This window comes from Lolium rigidum, chromosome 7, assembly GCF_022539505.1.
Source record: "Lolium rigidum isolate FL_2022 chromosome 7, APGP_CSIRO_Lrig_0.1, whole genome shotgun sequence".
NCBI classification, from domain to species: domain Eukaryota; kingdom Viridiplantae; phylum Streptophyta; class Magnoliopsida; order Poales; family Poaceae; genus Lolium; species Lolium rigidum.
In genome coordinates this window covers 148710746-148732870 of record NC_061514.1, presented here as the reverse complement: position 1 = coordinate 148732870, position 22125 = coordinate 148710746, and the positions used below count along the sequence as shown (strand labels likewise).

The following is a 22125-nucleotide window of genomic DNA, read 5'->3' as shown; positions in this document are numbered from 1 at the left end:
TTCCCCACGACACGCGCAGGCCACGCCAGCGGTCCCAATACCGAGGGAGAGGGGAGAAACCGAGTACGTCAAGCCCCTCCGATGGATGCCGGTGTTTTCGGGGGCCGTCTGCTAGAAGGCGGCGGCCAAGGACCCGCCTGAAGATGACGTCGACCTCGACTACGAGCCAATGGAGGAGGAGGTCATGAGGGTGACGAAGGAGGAGGCCATAGTGTGCGGAGGTCATCTCCTTGGCGGAGGAGCGCGCCAAATGGCCTCCCGTTAACGAGGTCATTGGTCCTCCCAAGAGCAGTGGCGGGCCGAGAAATTTGATAATGGGTATTCAGAATAAAAAATAAATATAACCTAGTTAGTGAATTTATGTACAAGTATTAGATCCCAGGAGCAGTTGCTGCCGTGCCTTCTCTAGCCAACAACATACACGGGAGCTCACGGCTTGACATGCATAATACTTTACACAAAACAAACTAGAATTGATGACTGTACTGCCAGGTTCAGTTTTAATGCCAAAAAATACCCATGATACTATGTGTGCCCGCCCATGCCCAAGAGAACGCGGCTAGGTCGATGCCACCGCCAACACTGGAGTAACTGCCGCCGCCTTCTCCAGTGGCCAATGTGTGGCCGTCTCTACATGTCTTCATTGAGCTCGGCCTGGCATCCCACAACAGGATTATCCACTCCTTTTTTTTAAAGTGTAAAACTTGGGGCTTTCGCTCCAAAAATATGTGAATTAAGTTAAGTTTTATTTTCACACCTTTTTTTAACGTTTTTGAGCCTGTTAGGGCTGCCTCTAGCCGCAAACGAACCGAAACCTATTTCGTGTTTGCGGGTCGCCGTATCCGGACCCAAACGGAGATCCCTTATGCGGCATCCTGCTGGGGTTGGATTTGCCCTTAGCAGGTCTCTAGGTCTTTAGGGGTGTAAACGGATTAGATAATTTCTACGTCGAAACGGGCCCGGGTCCATTTTATGGTGTCCATATCTGATTTTAAAAAATCAGGTGGATAATATCTGATTCCAAAGTTGTGCTCATACGGTATAGAATATGGTATGCAAATAGCATACGAATATAGATCATCCAAAAATTAATTAGTATAATCTGAAAGTTTTAACCGGATAATCCGATTTTTGAATTAAAGGCCAAGACCAATTCATAAGGTTAGTAGTTATTGATTACCGAATTCATTTGGCGAGCATATTTAGCTCTAAATTCTATAAATTCCTGAGTTTTACCATAAATTGTGTTTCTTTTTTTTTAACTAGTTTAAATCCCTCTCAAGATTTGCAAGAACTATAACATCACTGCACGACAATCAATTTGTGTTGGCCAGAGGTAGGCGACGGGTGCGTGGCAACCCTGTGTGGCTGACGAGTCTAGCCCGCCACTCGCGACGCGGGTTTTAGTTCTTAGTTCTGTCCGGCGCCCCCACAACGTCCTCTATGTAGCGGGGATGGGCTTAAGGTGCCGAACACTATGTTGGACCGCGCCAGACGGAAAAGGTCTTTGAGACATGCGGCTGGGAGCGGTCAAACATCCGGCACGCCCCAGATCCTAAAAGTCGGCATAAATAGGACAATGCTCGTGAAAGTGATTTTATTTTGGTGTGGAAAACCATGTTTTTGCAAGCAGCATAAAAATATAAATTCAGAGTTGCAACATGTGTAAATAAGGGAATGTGCCTTTTTTAGCGAATTAGGAGCTTCAGTACTTAAATAGTGGGATTACAATCCTTTGCAAGAATGTCAACTAAAAGTAGTGGCGTGAAATTAATCTACAAGCACCTTCTTCTACTTAAACTAGCCTTTTTGGCACACCTATGGGCTGCTTTATTAGCAACCCTTCCAATATACATGAATTTAAGATTAGTAAAAAACCCACTAAGCTCCATTAACTCCGGGCATATGCTCGCAATTTCTGACCTACCACCACCAGGTTCATCCATTAATCTGAATACTTGTTGTGCGTGTGTTTCAATTTCAACTCGTTGGTAATTTCGATCTAGCGCCAATCGAAGTCCATCACCTAGCGCCTGTGCTTCCACAATCAACCCACTAAGGACCCGTTCGGGATCTAATCCAGGGAGGGATTTGGTAGATCCAGATCTCTCACCCGATCCCTTTCGGTTAAATTTCATATAATCCCTTCCTCAGTTGCTTCATCCGGTTAATCCCACTAAGGGAATGTACATTCAAGGGTGGGTGTTTTGACAGTTACAGTTTTACTATTTACCTATTTATGCATCTTTAAAATATCTAAAAATTCAGAGATGTGCATCTTGTTTCAACAAGAACTCGCCCTAGTTTTTTTCTGCACAGGCTTAAGACCAAATTTTTTTTTTTAGCAAAACAGCAAACTAGCATTCATAAGTTCATAGATTACTCCCACAACAGGAGGGGCATTTTAAAAACTTTAAATGAACTTTCTGGAATTAAGAAGCTCGGAGTAGCTCCGGAGCCAAAAATCCGTTCCCCTGAGCCTTGCTAACAGTAGATCACTAGAACAGCATGATAGCATCTCAAAATGGGCATTTCCTCTACAACATCCACTTTAATATGTACAAATCTAGTGGTATGTGGACGATTCTTACATAACTAAATGGAACATCCATGAAATCCTAGAGGTTAGAACTGCTCTTGGACTTACACAATATAGGTCTTCCTGCCACGCTTCCTCTTCGGACTGGATGGACCAGTCATCAGACTCAAAGCATTAAGAATTTCCTCATCTTCGTTGTTCCAGAGTATTCTAGATTTTTCAGGATTTTCTAGCAGCAGTTTGGCCACAAGGAAGCCGGCAATGGACCAAGTTTGGAATAACCTGGCCTGCTTGCCAATGAACCGCCCACGCTTGGTATCGTAGTATTCGGGCCATTTATCCGTGGAAATACGGCTTTCAGCCACCTCCACAGCTCTTGCCGCGATCTCGGGCCGGTTCATCTTGATGCATGCCACCGTGAGCTGCAAAAATGAAACAAGAAACTCATTGACATCTACAAGCAATAGCACCAACTGAGCACTCGACAAGGTCCAGAGGTGCTTAACTAGGCCAGTACATATCAATTAGCAAGTAAACAGAAACCAAAGTTTCTTGCAAACCTGCCACAACAATGTTGGCCAGGAACCTCCATTATGGTATGACCAAGGTCTGCAGCAAAGCAAAACAAATGTTAAGAAGAAATGCAAAACGACCTGCAAGATTCGCAGTAGATGATATTCTAGGACTCACGTATTTTTAGGGTCGCTCCCAGTAATAAATTTCCACTCTTGATCCTCAAGAGCAGGATAACATATCTTCATTGGCATCTCTGCCACTAGATCAGACCATTTTGCTTCCACTAGATCCAGAATAGCATGAGATTGATCAGCTGTTGCCAAACTGCTTACTATAGACCACAAGTTCCCTAGAGAAAAGAATCGGAAATCCATGTGAGCTGGTTGCAGGTTTCCGATGAAATAACCCCTTTCGGAGGGATCCATTCAACTAGCCAGGGAGGAATCTGATCGGGATATATGTTAAACTTGTTGACGGCATCATAAGAATATTCTTCTGTTTTGTATCTATAGATTTCATTTAGCTTTCTCTTTTCAAGCCAATAATACTCCCTAATATGGAAAGAGAGTGCCATAAGCCTGCTATTTAGGGCACGGATCAAGTCAGCCGATCCATCTTCTGGGGTAAGCATCTCACGTGCAGACAAGAGGGCTGAATAGAACAGAGCCTACACCAGAAATGGAAATGATATATGAAAATCATGCATAAATATCATAAAATTATCCTCACTCATCCACCAGGATAGTGGGGAAAGATCATTGACAATACCAGCCCTAATCTTAGAATGTCCTGAACTACCATGTTTTGTAAGGACAAGTACTTTAAAAGGCCGAAATATTTTGCTGGCCATAGGTTAGTCAATTCTTTGTACATGTATTATTGCATTTAGACTTCAAGTGAGTTTGTGAATTCTATCAGAGGATAGGTTTCTGCCATGTCACATGAATAATTTAACAGCAAAATGTTCATAAAAAATCGTGTCATTAGTCGACAACCATTTTGGATGACACTTGAATGTTTTCCAACCGTCTTGCATTCTTACCCAACAAAAGATCGATAACTTCTCCTAAAACCAGTAAACGTCGAATGTTTCTTCTAACTTAAATTTATGATAAACCTCACATTAAATCGTGCACGCCTTGATACTGTAGCATGGGTGTTGTGCCAGCCCCAAAAGATTCACAAAGTTACATCCATATGCAGGCCCAAGGCTGGGTCGTTCCTACTTGGTCTAAGTATTGTTCTTCTTTGCTTAATATGGCACAGATCCACAAGAAAACTACGTTTGATCCAACTCTGGAGCATAGATCTATGCCAGAAAATATTGTCTCTTTAGCTGGCCAACTTCTGTAGCTCCAGAACAGGGTTGTGCTCCATGCGGTGAAATTAGCAACACCCAAAACGAATTTAAGACATGCCAAAAGCTCACTTATTCAGTATGTAAGAAAAAAGATCAGGCTTCAATAGTGTATTTTGTATTAGTTCTGCGCCCCCATCATATATGTTTGAGACTTTGTGTTGATACGGCTATATGTCATGTGCTGTTTCTTTTCCGTGTGTTTCTGACGTTTCACTATGCTGTTACTTTCTTAACTTAACTGCGCCGTTACTTTCACATGTTCGCGGTACCTGAATTTCCAGCGGGTGTCCATGGATACCCATTCGACGATCCATCATGCAGGAGCCATCAGTGACTAGCAACGTGGGGAACATATCAAACCCATCAGCTAAGCAGAGCTTCAAGATCAGTTTTATTCCAGTCTGGACATCGACTCTCTCATGGAATGAGAGGTCCCCTGAACATTTTCCATACGCCCTCAGTAGTATGATCCACCACAAACCTGATAACCACCATGACGGTGCACTTTTTAATGCTATATTCTAATTGACAGAACCATCAGATCCAACAGTATTTGAGTGGAAAGGTTGCAAAAACTCTACCTGAATCAACTGGTGCCACACGGCCTATAGCAGCCTCCCCAAAGTCAGGATCCAAGACTTCCTCAGTCGCACCATCATCGCCACCATCAAGTGGAATAACACGCACCTTGAAACTAGCTGGCATTAGCCCTTGGCCTGGACTATGGCAGTCAATCGTTTTCTCCCAGCTCTATGTTAAACAAAAAAGTTTTTACAAATTAGAGTCTGAGCTTGGTACACCATGAGCAGTTCTAATGATACTTTTAGCAAAAAGGCACATCCCGAAAAGATATTATATGCTAGTAGGAGGAGGATGCTGACTCCAGTGAATGAAAACCCATATTTATCAACTTCAACTAATTGCATATAGGTTGCGCAGAATCTCATCGGGATTTAAGAGCATCAACATCTGTTATTCAGTTAACACAACACAAGTCGCGCGCTCTGTATTGACAACCAGGGCCTGTTGACAACAACAGAAGATAGACATGAACTAGTGAAACTGTGAAAGCGGGGATCATCACCTGGAGCTGGAGCGTGTGGAGAATGAAGTTGCGGACGATTTCGTGCTCCCCTTTGAGGAGGAAGGCGATGCCGGAGGGCACGAAGTCCCGGATGAACACCTGGTCGTAGTTGAGCGGGCTGGCGTCGCTGGGGTCGCACGCGGCGATGGTGCCCACGGGGCTGCCGCAGTAGCTCACCACCGACTCCCGAAGGAGCGCCCAAGCCTCCTCCTCCACGTCGCGCGGCGCGCGCCTCCTCTGGCTCGGCGGCGCGTGATCGGGCTTGGCGGTGGCGCCGCCGTTCAAGCCCCTCCCTCCGCCAACGTCGCCGCCGCCGGGGGCTTTGGGGGCGGGATCATGGTGGTGCGCTCTCGGGTTGCCGCTGGGATGCAGCGAGCTGGCGGCGCACGGAGGGCTCCGCCGCCTCCCCCTGCGCGCGGCCTTCCTCGGATGGGCTCGGAGGGAATTAGCTGGCCGCCGGGGAGCCGCGTCGGAGCATCCGAGGTGCAGCGGCAGCAGCGCGGCCGCTGCCGCGATCGCCATGCGCGAGTCGCGAAAGGCGAACGGTGCTGCGTGGATTGGATTGGCCGTGCAGGTGCAGCTTTCGTGCGGGAGCGGCCCGCGCGGGGCACGTGAAACGGCGAGAAAGGGCAGTTGAGTGGAGGAAGCTGCCTCCTCTGTTTTTGGTTTGTTGTTGGAGCTGTCATGGAGGCACTGGCGATCGGAGGATGGCCACGGCTACGGGGAGGGATGCGTGCCCGTGCTTCTCTCCGTCTCCCTGATTGTTTTCCTTAGACCATTTTTGCTGCAATTTTCACTTCGTAATTATCATAACCTGTAAACAGATCTGTATTTTTAAAATCTGAAGACGCAGGAAAATTTCTTAATTATCATAACCTGTAAACAGATCTGTATTTTTAAAATCTGAAGACGCGGAAGAATTTCTTAATTATCATAACCTGTAAACAGGTCTGTATTTTTTTTAAATCTGAAGACGCGGGAGAATTTCTTGCACTAGAGATCATACATCATACAGAACATTGCATGATCATACATTGGATCACGATTTTTAAACTAAAACTAACTAATATAGGGTTACCTAGATCTACCGCTGCCGCCGGTTCACCGGATCCCGCTGCCATCGCTGCAGTCGCCACTCGCGCCTAGTCGAGGATGACCCAGTTGGTCATGGCGCGCGCCTGCTCCGCCTCCCGCGCGATGAAGGCCTGCACCTCGACGATGGCGCGCGCCTGCTCCTCCCTCTCTGCCTCGGCCATGGCCGCGAGCTTGGCCTTGACTCCGCCACGGCCCGCGCGAGGACGGCGGCCTCCTCCTCGTCGTTGGGTGCGAAGAAGAGGTCGCGGCGGGCTCCTCCTCCTCTCGAGCTGCCCTCGCCCGCGAAGAAGAGGTTGCGGCGGGCTCCTCCTCCTCCCGAGCTTCCCTCACCCGCGAGCAGGGCGTGGCAACGCTCCTCCTCCTCCTCCCAAGCAAACTCACTGTAGAAGTCTGCCAGCATCTCCGGCATCGCCTCGTAGTACTCGCCGTCGGACGCGAACGCGCGCAAGGACATCGGCGCTAGCGCTCCCAGTTCGACTACTTCCGCGCCGCCCTGTGCTTCGCTCCAACGGAGCAGACGAATTTCGCCCGCCATGTCGCCTCCGCCCGGCTACGACGGTCTCCTCCCGACCCCCCCCCCCCCCTCCGTCCGGTTCGGGAGCTTGAGCTGCTCATGGTGGCCTAGGGAGGGCTAGGGTTGCGGCGCAAGCGTCTAATTGCTCGTCGGAGGAGTGGACGGCGCGCGGCGGAGCTAAGGTTTGGACCTCCACTAGCACCCTGTACTTGTACAGGTTGAGGTGGGTTGTCTAGAGGGCCCTGTAAAATCATGTTACGGGTCGGACCATATACTGGCCCTGCTAAATGGCCGTTTTCGCCCACAGCCCGTATCATATCGGAATAATACAGGTCCGACGTAGGAGGCCTGTTAGAGATGCTCTTAGTTTTGCCTTTATGAACGTACGTTTTTTTTTATTTTGTATTAGATGAAACAAAACATAGCATCAGATTCAAAGTCTTAAACATCTTAGGAGTCACTCAAGAGGTTAAACTGAAAAGACACTAGAACAGTGTACAAGGCTAAAAATGACAGTACCTGCCAAATGCGTACCAGATTTGAATTAAAATTTTACAACATATTAAATGCACTGTCCGGTCAAACTATATTCTCCGGGCATGCTTTCGGGCCCTAGCGTTAGATTCTAAAATGCCAATCGACAAACTATTTCCACCCCCAGATTCTTGAACTGAACAACATCAGCAGTAGGCAAAGAGGGCGGTTTCAATGTGCACCATCGTCATGATCATTGTCGTTGTCACCTTCGTAGTACTCGTCGTCGCGGTGAATCTGCTTGTCTTGGGTATGCTCTACAAAACATAAATCACAGTTCTGTGAGAAGTGTGATGCATGTACATATAAGCACTGTGAGACATACCAGAGGTATTCCACTTACGGTCAACACGTTCATCAGGATCCAGCTCATCTTCATCAAAGTCGGGGACATAGAAATCAGGTGGAACCTGCAAGATGACTCATCATGTATACAGTCTCTATTCAGAAAGAAAAAAAGAAGCTACACATACTGATGGAAGCAAACAAAATAGGCAACAGAACATGCAAAGTCATATTCTAGTTCTCTGATTGTTATTCAGATCCAATTGGGATGTTTCAACCGTGTGCGAATGTGAATACAAACTAACCTCTTGCATCTGAACTCCAGGTGCATGCTGTATGGCCCGCAAACTCTCCATCACTTGCACTTTGATTGAACTCAGATAGCTCTTACTATTCAAGTTGTCCTGGTCCATTGATCAATACGAAGGCACAGTTAGCATTTACACATTCCTACAGAAAGAAATGGATGTTCTAGTTGATCATGCTCAACATTTAAGAAGTATGATGCACCAAACTGCGATTAAATATTTCTATAACACCAGAGAGGCAAAGGAATAAAAGAAAAGGCTCGGCCAGAAAAGGTTCATACCATGCTGAGATTTGGTACTTTCAATGTATAGTCTGGACCAAAGTATTTAATATATTCATTGTCGGGGATGTCTGCAAGGAAAATGCCATGTAAGACTCTGGACCATGGATAACCATTAAGGAAGAAACACATACAAAAAAAGGTAAGCGCTACTGGTGGGACTATTAGATTTGTTTTCACTTCTCGACTTAAAGTACAAAAAAAGTAAGGAAAAATGTTGCTAGCATCAAAGGGCTACTAGCTGCTATCACTCAAGAAAGAAGGCTTAAGAGGACAGAACAAATAAATGGATACCATTTGGGAGCTCTGTGTCTAGAAGGACTCCAGTTTCAACAGCCCAACAGCGTGCTACATTCTCTTTGGTGTATCCACCACCTCCCGTCACCTGCATGTTTGAAAATACATGGATATCCTAGAAAAAAGCAAATGAAAACATATGGAAATAGTTTTCTCCCTTACCAGCAGGGGGATTTTAAATTTCTTGACAAACTTCACACATTCAGCATGGCCTGTTTATGAGAACAGATCAAGTTAGTGAGTATAATATACTCCCTATTACTCAAGCAAGTTTAACTCAATGAAACTAAAGTACAAAAGACACCAAACACCATCAATGCAAGAAATTCCCAAAATGCAGCAATTCTACAATTAAGTGGAGACAAAGATTAAACATGGGTTAGTTAATTATACGTCTGGATGACACTTTTGCCAAATTTATGAGTAGCACTTCATATCCTTAAGAATATAGTACCTTCAATTGAAAGATTGAAACACCCTAGACGGTCTCGTGCCAATGAATCAGCCCCACATTGAAGAACAATAGCACCTGGCAGATAAGTCTCAACAACCTTGGCAATAATCTACATGATAAGCAATATTACATACCTCGATAAGACTTGACAACAAGAACATGAAAACAACCATAAAAATAATGCACATCGACTTACCGTTTTGAAGAGCCGAGTAAAGCTGTTGTCATCTATGCCATCTTTAAGTGGGATGTTGATGGCGTAATATTTTCCTTCCCTGTCTCCTATATCCTTCAAATGACAGTTATGTAAAACAATATGAAGAGCACATCCATCTAAAATGAAGATATAAAAAAACTTAACTATATCATCATCAATACTTAACAGCGCATGATATTCAACTATTTAAAGGCAAAAAAGCAAGATGCAACCTGTAAGTGCCAACTTTTTTCAACATGTTTATAAACAGAAAGTCGCATATTTCGAACCATCCCTTTCCTCTATTTTGCTAGTTACAAACTCCAGCTACTGAGAGAATTTTGATTGGAAAATTCACGGCTCAATCAAATATAATTGCATAAAGCACCCTTAATTTATTCAGGAGCACGCATAAAACATGAGCAAAAATTACATCGCAGGCAAAAGAAAACATCCTGATCAGTGGTAAAAACAATAAATGAAGCTTCCGGTGGTGCTTCAAGCCTTCAAGCATGACCGCAGGAGTGACATGTAGTCTTCTCAGCTCAGATGATACACAATTTCAATTAGTTGCATGCATCAGAATGAAGAAAATCCTTTTACAGCATGACCATTTATCAAATATAGATCATAAACCTCCACTATCCCCAAACATGATGCTGGGTATTTCGACAGAATACCGTGCCAAGATTATCCAGTTAAGGAATGGGAGTTCAGTGATAACATGTCACATGTTTTACATTTTACAACTTCTAGAAGGACAGGAAACAGTGAAGAAAACAAGGGGCTGAAGTATGTTGCAACGGTTCCTGCAACTATGATTACCTGCAGTACCATCAACTTTGAGTAACATTATGCAAACACCTGTTGTAACTCGGTTTGGTAAATGTCTCTTATGTTTCATACAATTGAGAGTTCATATGCAACCTTTAACCAATGTACATTAAATAGTAGACAACAAACACCATGCAATTCATGCCTAATAGTGAGCACAAACTAAATACGATTAAGGGTCTAATCCCTGTCTGCATCACCAACCAAAAAAATAACAATGAAGTAACCTGCGGACTAAATAAAGTCAACTACATAAGAATTATATTCATAAAGCAGGTCAGTGGAACATTACCTTAATATCACCAGTGCCAGGAAAGAACAGATCACCATACTTGTGGAAACTTACAGTCATTACCCTGTAAAGAGATATACAAAATCAGATAAGAAATCTCAAGGCTCTTGAACACACTGCGTCACAATTATACAGCACCGCCACACTACCCACATCAGAAGACAGAGAGTCAGAGATAGCCACTAGGCTGGAAAATATGGTGACAATAAAAGAATAACTAACTATCAACAAAATACACATGCAATCTTTTTATTCACGAAAGCATGAACCTGTCAGTGAAATAGAAGGCTTCTTCAACTCCATCTCCATGATGAACATCAATGTCAATATAGAGAACCCTAGCATGATACTTGAGAAGCTCCAGAATCCCCAAAACCAGATCATTAATGTAGCAGAAGCCTGACGCCTCACACTTCTTTGCATGATGCAGCCCACCAGCCCAATTAATGGCAATATCACATAATTTATGATTCAATCTTCGAGCCGCATCTGAACAATAAAGAACAGATTAGTGAGATCACAAAATAGACAGAAGAGCATTGCCAATTATCATATTACCTAGAGTTCCTCCAGCATAGATTTGGCAGAACTCAAATAAATCATCAAAGACCGGGCAGTCCTCTCCAAGATTGACTGGCAACAATGATTACAAAAGTCAACTGGGTACAAATTATGAAGAATAAGAGAACTCCCAATACATGGAGATTTGTTCGATAGCAATACCATTTGGTAAAACTAGCATGTTGTGAAAAATGTAACAGACAATTTTTTCATTTAAGTGGTAACAACTAAGCTTCCATTTTCCTACAACAATTTTTTTGCTAGATCAAACCATCTTATTTTTCTGCTTCTATTTTAAGTATACATCTGAAAACCTAAAATATAGCACTACCTTTAGATCCAGGTAAGGAGGAGGTTTCGGTTTACTGCCACTAAGAAGTTACACAAGTTTGACCAACTGCTGCAGGTGTTTGATTCATATAAACAGAAGTGGTGTGCCACGAGTTCTTGGGCACGTAGCCTACATGTTCTTACCAAGTTTGACACAATTTTTATAGTAACATGTGGCTAGCAGATAAACATAAGCAACAATAAATGTAGCATGTATTTTATTGTGAAAGCAGCAAAGCCTAGGAGAGTAGTTTGTAGAAGAGAAAACTGTCATCATTCATACATCTAGTTAATTCACTTGCATACAAGTGCTGAGTATCAGGAGTTATCCGGTGCAAGAATTCCACATAATCAGCAGAATGGAACTGGGCGAGCTCTGTTGGATATGCTTTGTGGGGTCTCTGCAAAATCAATCGTGAGAAAAATAAGGTAAAAGGCACATTTAAGGCACTTTGCAAGTACAAAGAAAGGGAATAAATGGAATACAATACCCACATATATCTCCATCTTCTTGTGAAGATCATATGAAAGCACAAGATGATGTGTCATACAAAGACGATGCGGTTTCATCGGGTGATTTGGCCCGAAATACACATTGCCAACATCCCCTGAGATGCTCAGCCACACAAAAGTAACCAAGTAAACAATCATAACAAATAGCAGAGTGAAAACCTTAAAAAAATACTGAACAAGGTGCATGGATTTCTCTACAAAAAGCGTAATTAAGTGCCTTAGATAAATAAATGAAGGAGTCGTAGAACCTGGATCAGATATATCTGAACACACGCAAGAGAACATAATCTACCCCGAGCCTACATTGTTAAACAGATAACTGCAGAAATTGTTAGCATTTAACTTCCTTATCTAACCAAGAAGGAAGTACACACTAAAGCAACTTCATAACGCACATAAGGCTAGGGTTGAAGTACTGAAGGAAATAGTAGACCAATGAACAGGGTAGCACGGGTTCTACTTGAGCATATCCTAAAATTTCCCTCCGCCGTAAAATCACCGCACAGACTCATGATCGCATCTTGCCATTAACAAATCAGCGAAACAAGAACAAGATACCACTAGACCCATATAAATTATTTCCCCTTATCATCGAAATTGCCAGGTGAGGCGCCCAGGAGGAGTAAGAGTAGAGACCCGCGACTAAGGGGAGAGCTAGGTATATACAGTGGTTACGGAGAGCGCAGTCTTCAGTAGAGAAGAGGGGTGGGGTGGGGGGGGGGGGGGGGACCATCGTAGAAGTAGGATATCCTGTCTTTGTCCAGCATGACCTCGCTCTCGAGCGGCCGCCCGCCGCTACAAGCGGCAGCGGCGGCGGAGCCGAATGGGGTGACCGGGGGAACCGACCACGACGGAGGAGGCGGCGGCGGAGGTTTAGGATGGTCGTGCGTGGGGAAGAAGGGGACAACGCCGAACGGAGCGGGGCGACGGCTCTGGGGAACGTTCTGGACCGGGTTGGACAGTGAGGATCGTGTTAGTTCATGGATCGGACGGACAAACTTTTATTGCTTTGTTTTCTTTCGAGGGTGAGTTATCTCGCCTTCATGGGTAGAAAAATCTCCTAAAACTAATATACTCCTCGAATTCAAATTAATTGACTCAAGTTGAGTAAATTAGTACGAATTGAAGGGAGTACCTAAATAATAATGAACACATCTGGTGGATGTGTGCGCATTCCCGAAAAAACGTATCACCCACCCAGGAGTACCACCTCCGTTTCCTCGGCACACAACCGGAGAGGAGAGACGTGTAGTCGCCACACCACCTTCATTCCCGGATTGAACCGCTGACCACCTCACTTGAGGCCACCGGCCCTCCCGTGTTGTCTCGTCGCATCATCCTGCCTAAACAACCGCCTTTCCTCTAATCCTCCTATTGCACCCCTATCTTCTCTAGTGCTCGGAAAAACACCTACCAACCCTAACTCACTGGCCAATTGATCCCTCAACCATAATTCTAAGGTAATTGCTTGCCTCCGACGCGTTCGCATCTATACTCCGCTGGTAGTGGAAAATCGAGACAAAAAAGAAGAGGAGGAAGGAGGTCATGTTGTTACAAGAAGGAGGAGGAGGAGGAGGAGAAGGAGGGGGAAGAAGAAGAACGAGGATCCTGGGGTTGCTAGAAGGTGGGCTCATTGCTTCCACTAGAACTTGCAGCCGGCTTTTTCCCCAGGTTGCGACTAGGTTTAATTTTGCCCATAAACTCTCAAATATTGCAAATACTATTGATTTGGCCTTTTTCATGTTAGATAAGTATGAATTTGAATACATATGAGCAAACTTGTTGCCGATCACTGTGATATGTTGATATGAACCGAGCGCACGCACGGAGCACGTGAGGTAAAAGGACCACCTCTATAGACCCAAACACGTCATGCGCTTTTGCTAAAAGAAAACCTTAAGTGTTTGCATAATTGTCTAACTAGCTTCCGCTTCATCTCCAACATAGTCAATGGGAGTGGTAATCACAAGCAAGTGCAAACTTAGCACACTACACAACAATGGCCCACGGGAGACCAATGATGGAACTGAGCATCACTATTTATTGGCGAATACGGTTGTTACTCGTTTCACCTTTGAATTAAAAGAATTAGGTACATGTTTTACTAAATGTTGTTTCATCCATATTTATGCGCCGTCTCATTTCTGATAGTTAGCGAGGATGCGACTTGAGACACGAATACTAAGATTTTCTGAGCAAAATGTGTTCATCTAAAGAAACTACACTCTGAAGTTCAATCAATATGATAAATATGTTTGATACTTCATCTACGAGGGATGGTGAGAACATTACATGCATGCCCATGTGCTCCTTGTGAAAGTATTTTACTGCGTGAAAGCATCCATCATATGATTGTTTTACTACATGTCTACATGGTGTAAAACATCAATGTAGCGGTTTCTTATATAAATATAAGAAGGGAGATAAAAGAATGATCAAGATTCTCAAGGAAGGCATCCCACATAGTTGAGGTCACGAGCATAGAACATAGAGCACGTAAAGTGTATGTAAGTTTTAGAGCCAGTTGAAACAGCTCTTGCAATGCCACTAAAGCATGCATAAATCTTAGAATTTGGATGCATCAGGATTTGTAACATTGTATGTGTTGGTTGACATATATAGTGAGGACACCACAGTGGTCAGATGGAGATGGACACTTCTTCAAGATGTGGTGATAAAACTACTTGAAGCCATCAAGTTAGAAGTGGTTAACTTCGGTGGGAATCAACATAAAGATAGGCGACCCTTTGTTTGGGGCAACTAACTACATGAAAATGTGATGGTTCTAGGGCAATTGTATTGCCAGCCAGCTAGGAAAAGACATAGATGCAAAATAATGAGTGATAAAGGTCGAGATGGGAAGTTATTCCAACATAAAAATTAAATCACCGCAACACCTAGATGTATCAACACCAAGAACCTCAACCTTTTGAATTATGATTGATTGTACATCATTTGATTCTCTCCACCCGAAGAAGAAAGAAAAAAGACGTAGTAATCGTAATGGAAAGGAATGCCCTGTTTCATCATCTGGCTTTAATCAACCGATGCCATACAACATAGTATATGAGTGGTCTTAAATGAGATTTCAACATCCTCGCCTAACAGCATCATCGGTTTTGTCGGAGAACACAAAAGAGGTTGTTAAACATATTTGCAAAAGCTTAGACACTTCACAAAATGGCGGTGCATCTGCGCCTTTTTGAGGTGTCACATAGTGGTGCCCCGTCTATCTAACAAACAAACCACTAAATTATTTGTATACCTATCTGACTTAATCGGTGAACAGAAACTTCATGACGTGAGATGTTGCAAAAAACGACTCAGATTCATGTAGTCCGTACGCTGGTCTAACATTGGGAATCTTTTTTACTTGTGCTCGTGCGACTTCAACTGAAATTAGCTGTCAATTTTTTGACTATCAATAGATGGTTGTCAGTTAGCGGCGATAAAAACAGTTTAGATGATCCCCATGTATACATGTAGTCATGTAGCATGGACATGTCTTGGCCATTCGGTATTACAGATGGTAATTACATCTTCCATTCCCGTGGTTAAGCTCCAAAGAAAAATCGGCAAGATCACACCAACAGCAACAGGCTTCGCAAGGCAACAAAATTGCAAGCGATTGCTGCCAAACAGGTCGATTTCCATCGAGTTCTCCTTCTTCTGTGGCTCTCCGCTTCTTCCCCCGTCCTCCTGCAGCACGGGAAGCGACGCCGGCGCCGGCGAGATGGCACCTCCCCGCACGGTGATCTGCGTGGGCGACGTCCACGGCTACATCTCCAAGCTGGAGAGCCTGTGGGCGAACCTGCAGGCCGCGCTCCCCGCCGACGCCTTCGCCGCCGCGCTCGTCGTCTTCCTCGGGGACTACAACGACCGCGGCCCGCACACCCGCCGCGTCCTCGACTTCCTCCTCGCGCTCCCGGCGCGCCACCCGGCCCAGCGCCACGTCTTCCTCTGCGGCAACCACGACCTCGCCTTCGCCGCCTTCGTCGGCGCGCTGCCGCCGCCGCCCGACGGATCCCCTTTCGCCGCCACCTGGGCCGAGTACATCGACAACGAGGCCCACGAGGGCTGGTTCCGCGGGCCGGGGCACGAGGAAATGCACGTGCAGGGGAGGAGATGGGGCGGCGTCATCAAGGAGAGGTGGAACCCCAAGAAGGGGCTCCCGTACAGGGGCTCTATCTACGATGCTCAGCCCACGTTCGAGTCGTACGGCGTCGCGCATGGATCCCCAGGTCAGTTCCCGAATTCCCCAATCAATTTGGTTTCGTGCTTCACAAACATGTAATGCCAATCTAGGACCATGTGTGTGTGAAAATAAATTCAGTATGTAGTGGTTGGCCTAATTTTTTTTCTTGAATCAAGGTAGTTGGCTTAATTAAATAAAAACCCTACAATAAGAAATACTAATATAAATTCTAAATTTTGAATTGGAGACACACTATCGCACTATGCTTGGTGATTGCATGGGTAACATCGCTCTTGAGGATTAGAGTATTTATGAAATGGTGTTGTTACGACTAAGACCACCACCCTACACCATCCAGTGGTGTGCAGGCTCACCGCAAGTTCAGTTGATATGATTAAAATGTTTGTCAGGGGACTACTTCAGTGAAGAAGGTGCGCAAAACAGTACATTAATGGTTATGTCCTCGTAACATGGTTGAATTACATAAAGCATTAACATATGGTTGTTGCACTACATGGTGCCAAACATTAATGTATTAGGGTGCCAATATAAAACTTGAGATGTGAGATCATGCATGATCATGGTTCGCATGGAAGCCATTCTACATACTTGTGGCTTAGCAAGGACTATAAGCCGGTCGTTGCGTTGCTAGGCTCATATTAGCACACACCATGTAACTACGTAAGTTTTGTATTTAGTTGGAACAACTCTTGCAATGTCACTGAGACCAACTTGCTGACATCCTAGGACTTGGAAGCATCAGGATTTGTGAATTTGTCAGATTTCTGTATGAAGTAACAATATCATGGTGGTTACATACTTACATGGAGATGGACTCTTCTTCAAGGTCCGACGAAATAACTAGCACACGTGATTTCGTACTCCTTGGGCATTCCCAGCGAACAACCCCAATGTTTCATGCTCTATTTTTGCTGCTAACTCATGCTGAAGTAGCTGATGGACACTTCAGTATTGAATATTGGCTAGATCAGTAGATTGCAGTGCAAACTGGTAGCAACTATGAGAACATTGATGCGACGCTTCATTGTTAACCATTGAAAATTTACATCTTATCACTTTTATTTAAATAGAACTAAAGAGGAGAACTTTCCAACTACGTGTCATATTAACGCAACTTCTACATATAAAACAAACCCTAGCATGAGAGTATAAAAGACATACTACATGGTTGCTCATGAAAAGAGGCAAAAGCAGAGGCAGGAGGTTACTCCAACACTGAAGTTAAGTCACCCAAAAATCGTGGCGTATTAGCACCAATAAACTCGACTTTTCAAATTTGTGCTGATTGTACATCATTACGTAAAACCCTATTTAATTCTCTTTGTCTGAAGATGAAACAGTTAGTAACCAGTGGGGATGTGAGGTTTCATCACCGGTCTTTGGCCGACAGCCTCCAAGCAGTGTGCTAGCAGTGTAGTCGAATGTTACTGCAACCTCCTAACTCTGAACCCCGTCGGTTGTGTTGGAGAACATGGACGAGGTTGTTAACAGATTTGCAAAAGCTTGATGGGATCTTTGTGAAAAGCATGATATTTCAGGCCTGTGGAGATGCTTTGTCTCTATCAAGTGCCAAAGCCACACAAATCTTCTTCCACTATTATCAAATGTGGGATACAACAAGTTATTCTCTCGTGAGCACTAGAGGCTTTGCTACATCAAGTCATCAAGATATCATAGATCTTGGATGGCAACAACAGGATTTGGGGCACAAGAGTTAGGGATTGAAATAATCTCACCAAAGATGGTGGAATCACAGTTTGAAGGAGACAAGATAATGGATCTGAACTTCACAACCTTGGTGGAAAGTGGAAACACCCCGTTGCTTTATCTGAGGCTTCTTCCTTCAACTTCCCTCTCTTTCCCTTCTCTCTTGGTTTTCTTTCTTCTCCAATGGAGGAAAATCTAGCATTTTTTCACTTTCTTGGTGGTGGCTGGATAGGAGACTTACCAACTAGCATGCCCTTCTCTCATGTGCAAAGTCCAAAATGCCCCTGGGTCATAACCTGCCGTAGTGGGTTCTTGGGCGCAGTTGGGCTGCCCAAAAGGTTTCATATTGTCCATGTCCTCACACCCCACATGAGGAGGATATCCCAGCAACCCCATGTATGGATATATCACATGACTTGGGCATCATGTATTACAGATGGTAATTACATCTTCCATTCTTGTGGTTAAGCTCCAAGAAAATATCGGCACGATCACACCCCAATAGGCTTTGCAGGGTAACAAAATTGCAAGCGATTGCTACCAAAATTTCGATCAAGCTCAAAAATAAATTCAGTCTGTACCAACATTAATGCCAATCCAGGAACATGTCTGAAAGTAAATTCTGTCTGTACGAACATTATGGTGGTTGACCTAATTAGGCAGAAAACTTAAAATAAAATAAAAACTCAATCTGTCTTTATATCTCATTTTCTAGATACCAAGGAAGCAAAGCAAACTAAAAAATACTCCTTCCGTTCCTTGATCTAGGGTGTATAGTTTTCTCTGAAAAAATTCGAAATATAAGGCATATAGCGATTTGACCATCAGGCTAGACAAGTTTACCCCTGGATGACTTCCCGCACGTACAATCCCTGGAATTGAGGAGCCAGGTGATTATTTAAAAGTCAGGAGGCCAGGCCTGGCTTCAACATGAAAAAAAGAAGAATTAAGAGACTTTTTCTTTCCAAACACGTAGCTTACAATTAGGAATAGTACTTGCTCACGATACCGTAAATCAGAAAATTTTGTTTCTCTGTTTATCATGATCCCTGCCGGTTGATAAACAACAAAGATCAGGGGAGATTAAGTCATAGAGAGATTTCTGGAATTACGTACCCTTTATTTGGTAGGTACAAGGAACCAGTAATAACGTCCAAGATTTCCGTGGGCCTGAGGATGCCAAGATTTTTTCCTATTTTCTCTACTAGTCTCACGTCGATCACCTAGGGGTACAAACGTCCAACAGCAAATAAATTTGCCCTCAACTTATGCGTTAAAATTCGTGCAAGAAAACTATACACCTTATATCAAGGAACGGAGGGAGTACCTGATTAATCGCCTGGAAAACCCATCATATCCAGGGCTAATTAAACATATTGCATGTTGCGCTCACTGCCTGCATACATCATTTGCCTTAATAAGCACCAGGGAGGAACCAAATCAATTCTTCTCGGGGAGAGATAGTGGCCTTGTATTTGTTGAAAACCAGGTTATTGGCCTTGTATAGAAAGATAGAAGGAGTATAAATTTACAAATTTTAAATTGGATACACACTATCCCACTATGCTTGGTGTTGCATGAATGATGTCGCTCTTGGCAGTAGGCTACAAAAGTTTCAGTAGTAATACTTTTGGTCTGATCACTCTTGAACAGTGATGTGGTTTTACATACCACTATAAGTATTATTAATAACAGGTGAATTTCCTATACAAGAACAGATTGTATGGCAAAGAAGTTTTCTAATACTTCAATGGCCTTTTGGTTTTAAGGTTTAACAATAAAATGATCAACAACATAGATCCTATTTATATTTATTTTTGCTAAAGGGGATACCATATAATTAGCAACATATTCTCCATCTTATGAGTGTAACTCAAGGAATGAATACCATTTTGCCCATCAATGACATCACACAACAATTCTTTTTTCTTATCCAACTTTTGTAAGCATATATTCACACCTAGGAATGCTCCCTGCAGAATTTAACCAAGCAGCTTCTAATTTGCCAGCGGTTCTAATTGCACTGTAGATCTCACCAAAGCTGTGCCTGAGGAGCACAAGAGGTTTCTGCATGACTTGGTTTGGGTTCATGAAGAGGTATGTATCCTTTTTTTTCTAGTGCAAACTATACTATGTATGTGAGAGGTATTTTTCTTTAGTTTTTCATGTTATGGTTGTATGGTAGGAAAACGTGCCTATTGATACGGATGAAGGCCAGATTGTTTGCAACCTGATTGCGGTTCATGCCGGGCTGGAGAAGTCCATGGATTTGAATGAGCAGCTTCGAGTTTTGAGAACCAGAGACACAAGGGTGCCAAAGGTACCAATGCTTAGCGGGAGGCAAGATGTTTGGAACATACCACAGGTAAATATGCGATCCTATTGCAATATCTTACCAGCAAACACTGTATTCTTCGGTTTATTTTCCGTGTTCGTGTGCTGACTTATTTGGTGTTGCAGCTACGTAAGTGCCCTCTCGTGTAGTTGGTCAAAGTTTGGAACTAGATATGACATATAGTTTATCAGATTACCATCCTTGTCTATTATATAGAAGAGAGCAACATAGACTGCATAATGCTTTTGTAAATTTCTTTTAGCTCTAGCATGCATATTGGAGAAAAGACACATCACATTCTTCAGAATGCATTTATAATGCTGTGAGATACTGAGATGTACATGCAGTCATGTAGTTTAAATCATTTACAGTATTAGTGATCACGTCATTGGCTTGATATTGCACCATGTTATGATCCATAACCACTAAAGTCTAAAGTTAACATTGAAGTTCATTTTGTAATTTTCATAGAATTACTAGTCTGAGTGAAGCCTGTGTAGTTAGCCCCAAAATAACTATGATTTTGGTAGAATTACTAGGAGTGCTCCCCAAATTTGTTTCACACTCTGAATAGTGGATCTGTATGCATGTTTCCTCAGCAATCCTATGCTTGTTTTTTTTTAAGAAAAGCAATATTATGTTTGGTTTGGACTAAGAAAAGCAATCGAGTGAAATGTTGAATGAAAGGATGGAGTTTTCTCACCAGATATCACATTACACATATATTTACTACTCCCTCTGACCCAAAATAAGTGTTGGAGATTTAGTACAAACTCTATACTAAATCAGTACTAAATCACCGGCACTTATTATGGATTGGAGGGGGTAGTTATGATGCAACTACTGACAAGTACAACTTCTCTATTTTTTACCTTATCAAAAGAGAAATCACCTTGGTGTTCTATAGAAAGAATAGTGGGGCATGCAGGAAAAACTATTACAGCTGTCGACCTGTCCTGCTGTGTATTTGGGTTCAGTTTGATTTTAGAAATAACATCAGTTTCTCTAATTTTGGATGGTTTAGCCCTTTTAGCTGAAACAGCAAGCACATGGTGCATGTGCATAGGGGCAGTGGATGATGTGATAGGATAGGCTGCCCCGACTGATTCATGACTACATGGTGTGGTGTTAATGATCAGTACATGTGTCGATCGTAGGCCATGTTTTCTTCAGAACGTTTACATGTTACTGTGCTTCGGCAGTTTCCGGGATTAGAAAATTTATCACATGAACAGATCTGCTGATATATGGATGTCCTTTTCCAGGATCTGGTTGGCAAGCAGACAATCGTCGTAAGTGGCCATCATGCCAAGCTCCACATCGACGGTCTCAGGTTCGTCATCGATGAAGGTGGCGGGTACGAAGACAAACCTATAGCTGCCGTTGTTTTCCCTTCGAAGCAAGTGATCAGGAGCACATAGGGAACCACGTCCCAGAGTTAATCTAGACATCATCAGAACGACACGGATGCAAGTTTATTTTTTCGTTACTGTCGGACGGCTAATATGTACATTTTCCAAAATGGGATGCAAGGTTTGAAGAAACACAGAAATGTTGTTTTTCTTTGATGTATAACCTTTCTTTACCTCTATTGTACAACCTGATTGAAGGAAGTTATAAGAAGTAATAATGTGTGAAGCGATCCCACTTGCGCTCGTTTCTTCTCCTGATCACGTAATGTGCCAACTATGGCGAGGAGGTTCCTGTATGACAGCATCATTATACTTGCAGCTTGGCTGTCGGCATGAACCATGGATGCCAATGGCCTTGTTTTTACACTTCAGCCCTTCCTTTTTGACTGGAGTAATATGACGTGCAGTTCATCTCCGGAGGTAGATAGGCAGATCATATCATCACATCGCACGGGCGTTGCT

General features: G+C 43.5%; 2 protein-coding genes and 1 pseudogene across 2 annotated transcripts; 1 reads left to right on the top strand and 2 right to left on the bottom strand.

The window, feature by feature from the left end:
• Positions 1–2491: 2491 nt before the first annotated feature.
• Positions 2492–6021, bottom strand: LOC124673681 (annotated as a pseudogene).
• Positions 6022–7563: 1542 nt separating this feature from the next.
• Positions 7564–12816, bottom strand: LOC124676361 (histone deacetylase 9-like). Its single transcript, XM_047212437.1, has 14 exons — positions 12724–12816; positions 11976–12088; positions 11764–11881; positions 11148–11222; positions 10859–11078; positions 10590–10653; positions 9464–9556; positions 9268–9376; positions 8976–9025; positions 8811–8901; positions 8517–8587; positions 8233–8331; positions 7986–8052; positions 7564–7899 (listed from the first exon to the last, which is right to left on the bottom strand). The coding sequence occupies exons 1-14, from the start codon at positions 12758–12760 to the stop codon at positions 7814–7816; spliced, it is 1293 nt and encodes a 430-aa protein (XP_047068393.1). The 5' UTR covers positions 12761–12816; the 3' UTR covers positions 7564–7813.
• A 2884-nt stretch (positions 12817–15700) lies between these two features.
• On the top strand, positions 15701–21924 carry LOC124674022 (tyrosine-protein phosphatase RLPH2-like). The gene is made up of 4 exons (XM_047210061.1): positions 15701–16234; positions 19946–20013; positions 20102–20281; positions 21517–21924. The coding sequence occupies exons 1-4, from the start codon at positions 15727–15729 to the stop codon at positions 21670–21672; spliced, it is 912 nt and encodes a 303-aa protein (XP_047066017.1). The 5' UTR covers positions 15701–15726; the 3' UTR covers positions 21673–21924.
• The last annotated feature ends 201 nt before the right edge of the window (positions 21925–22125 follow it).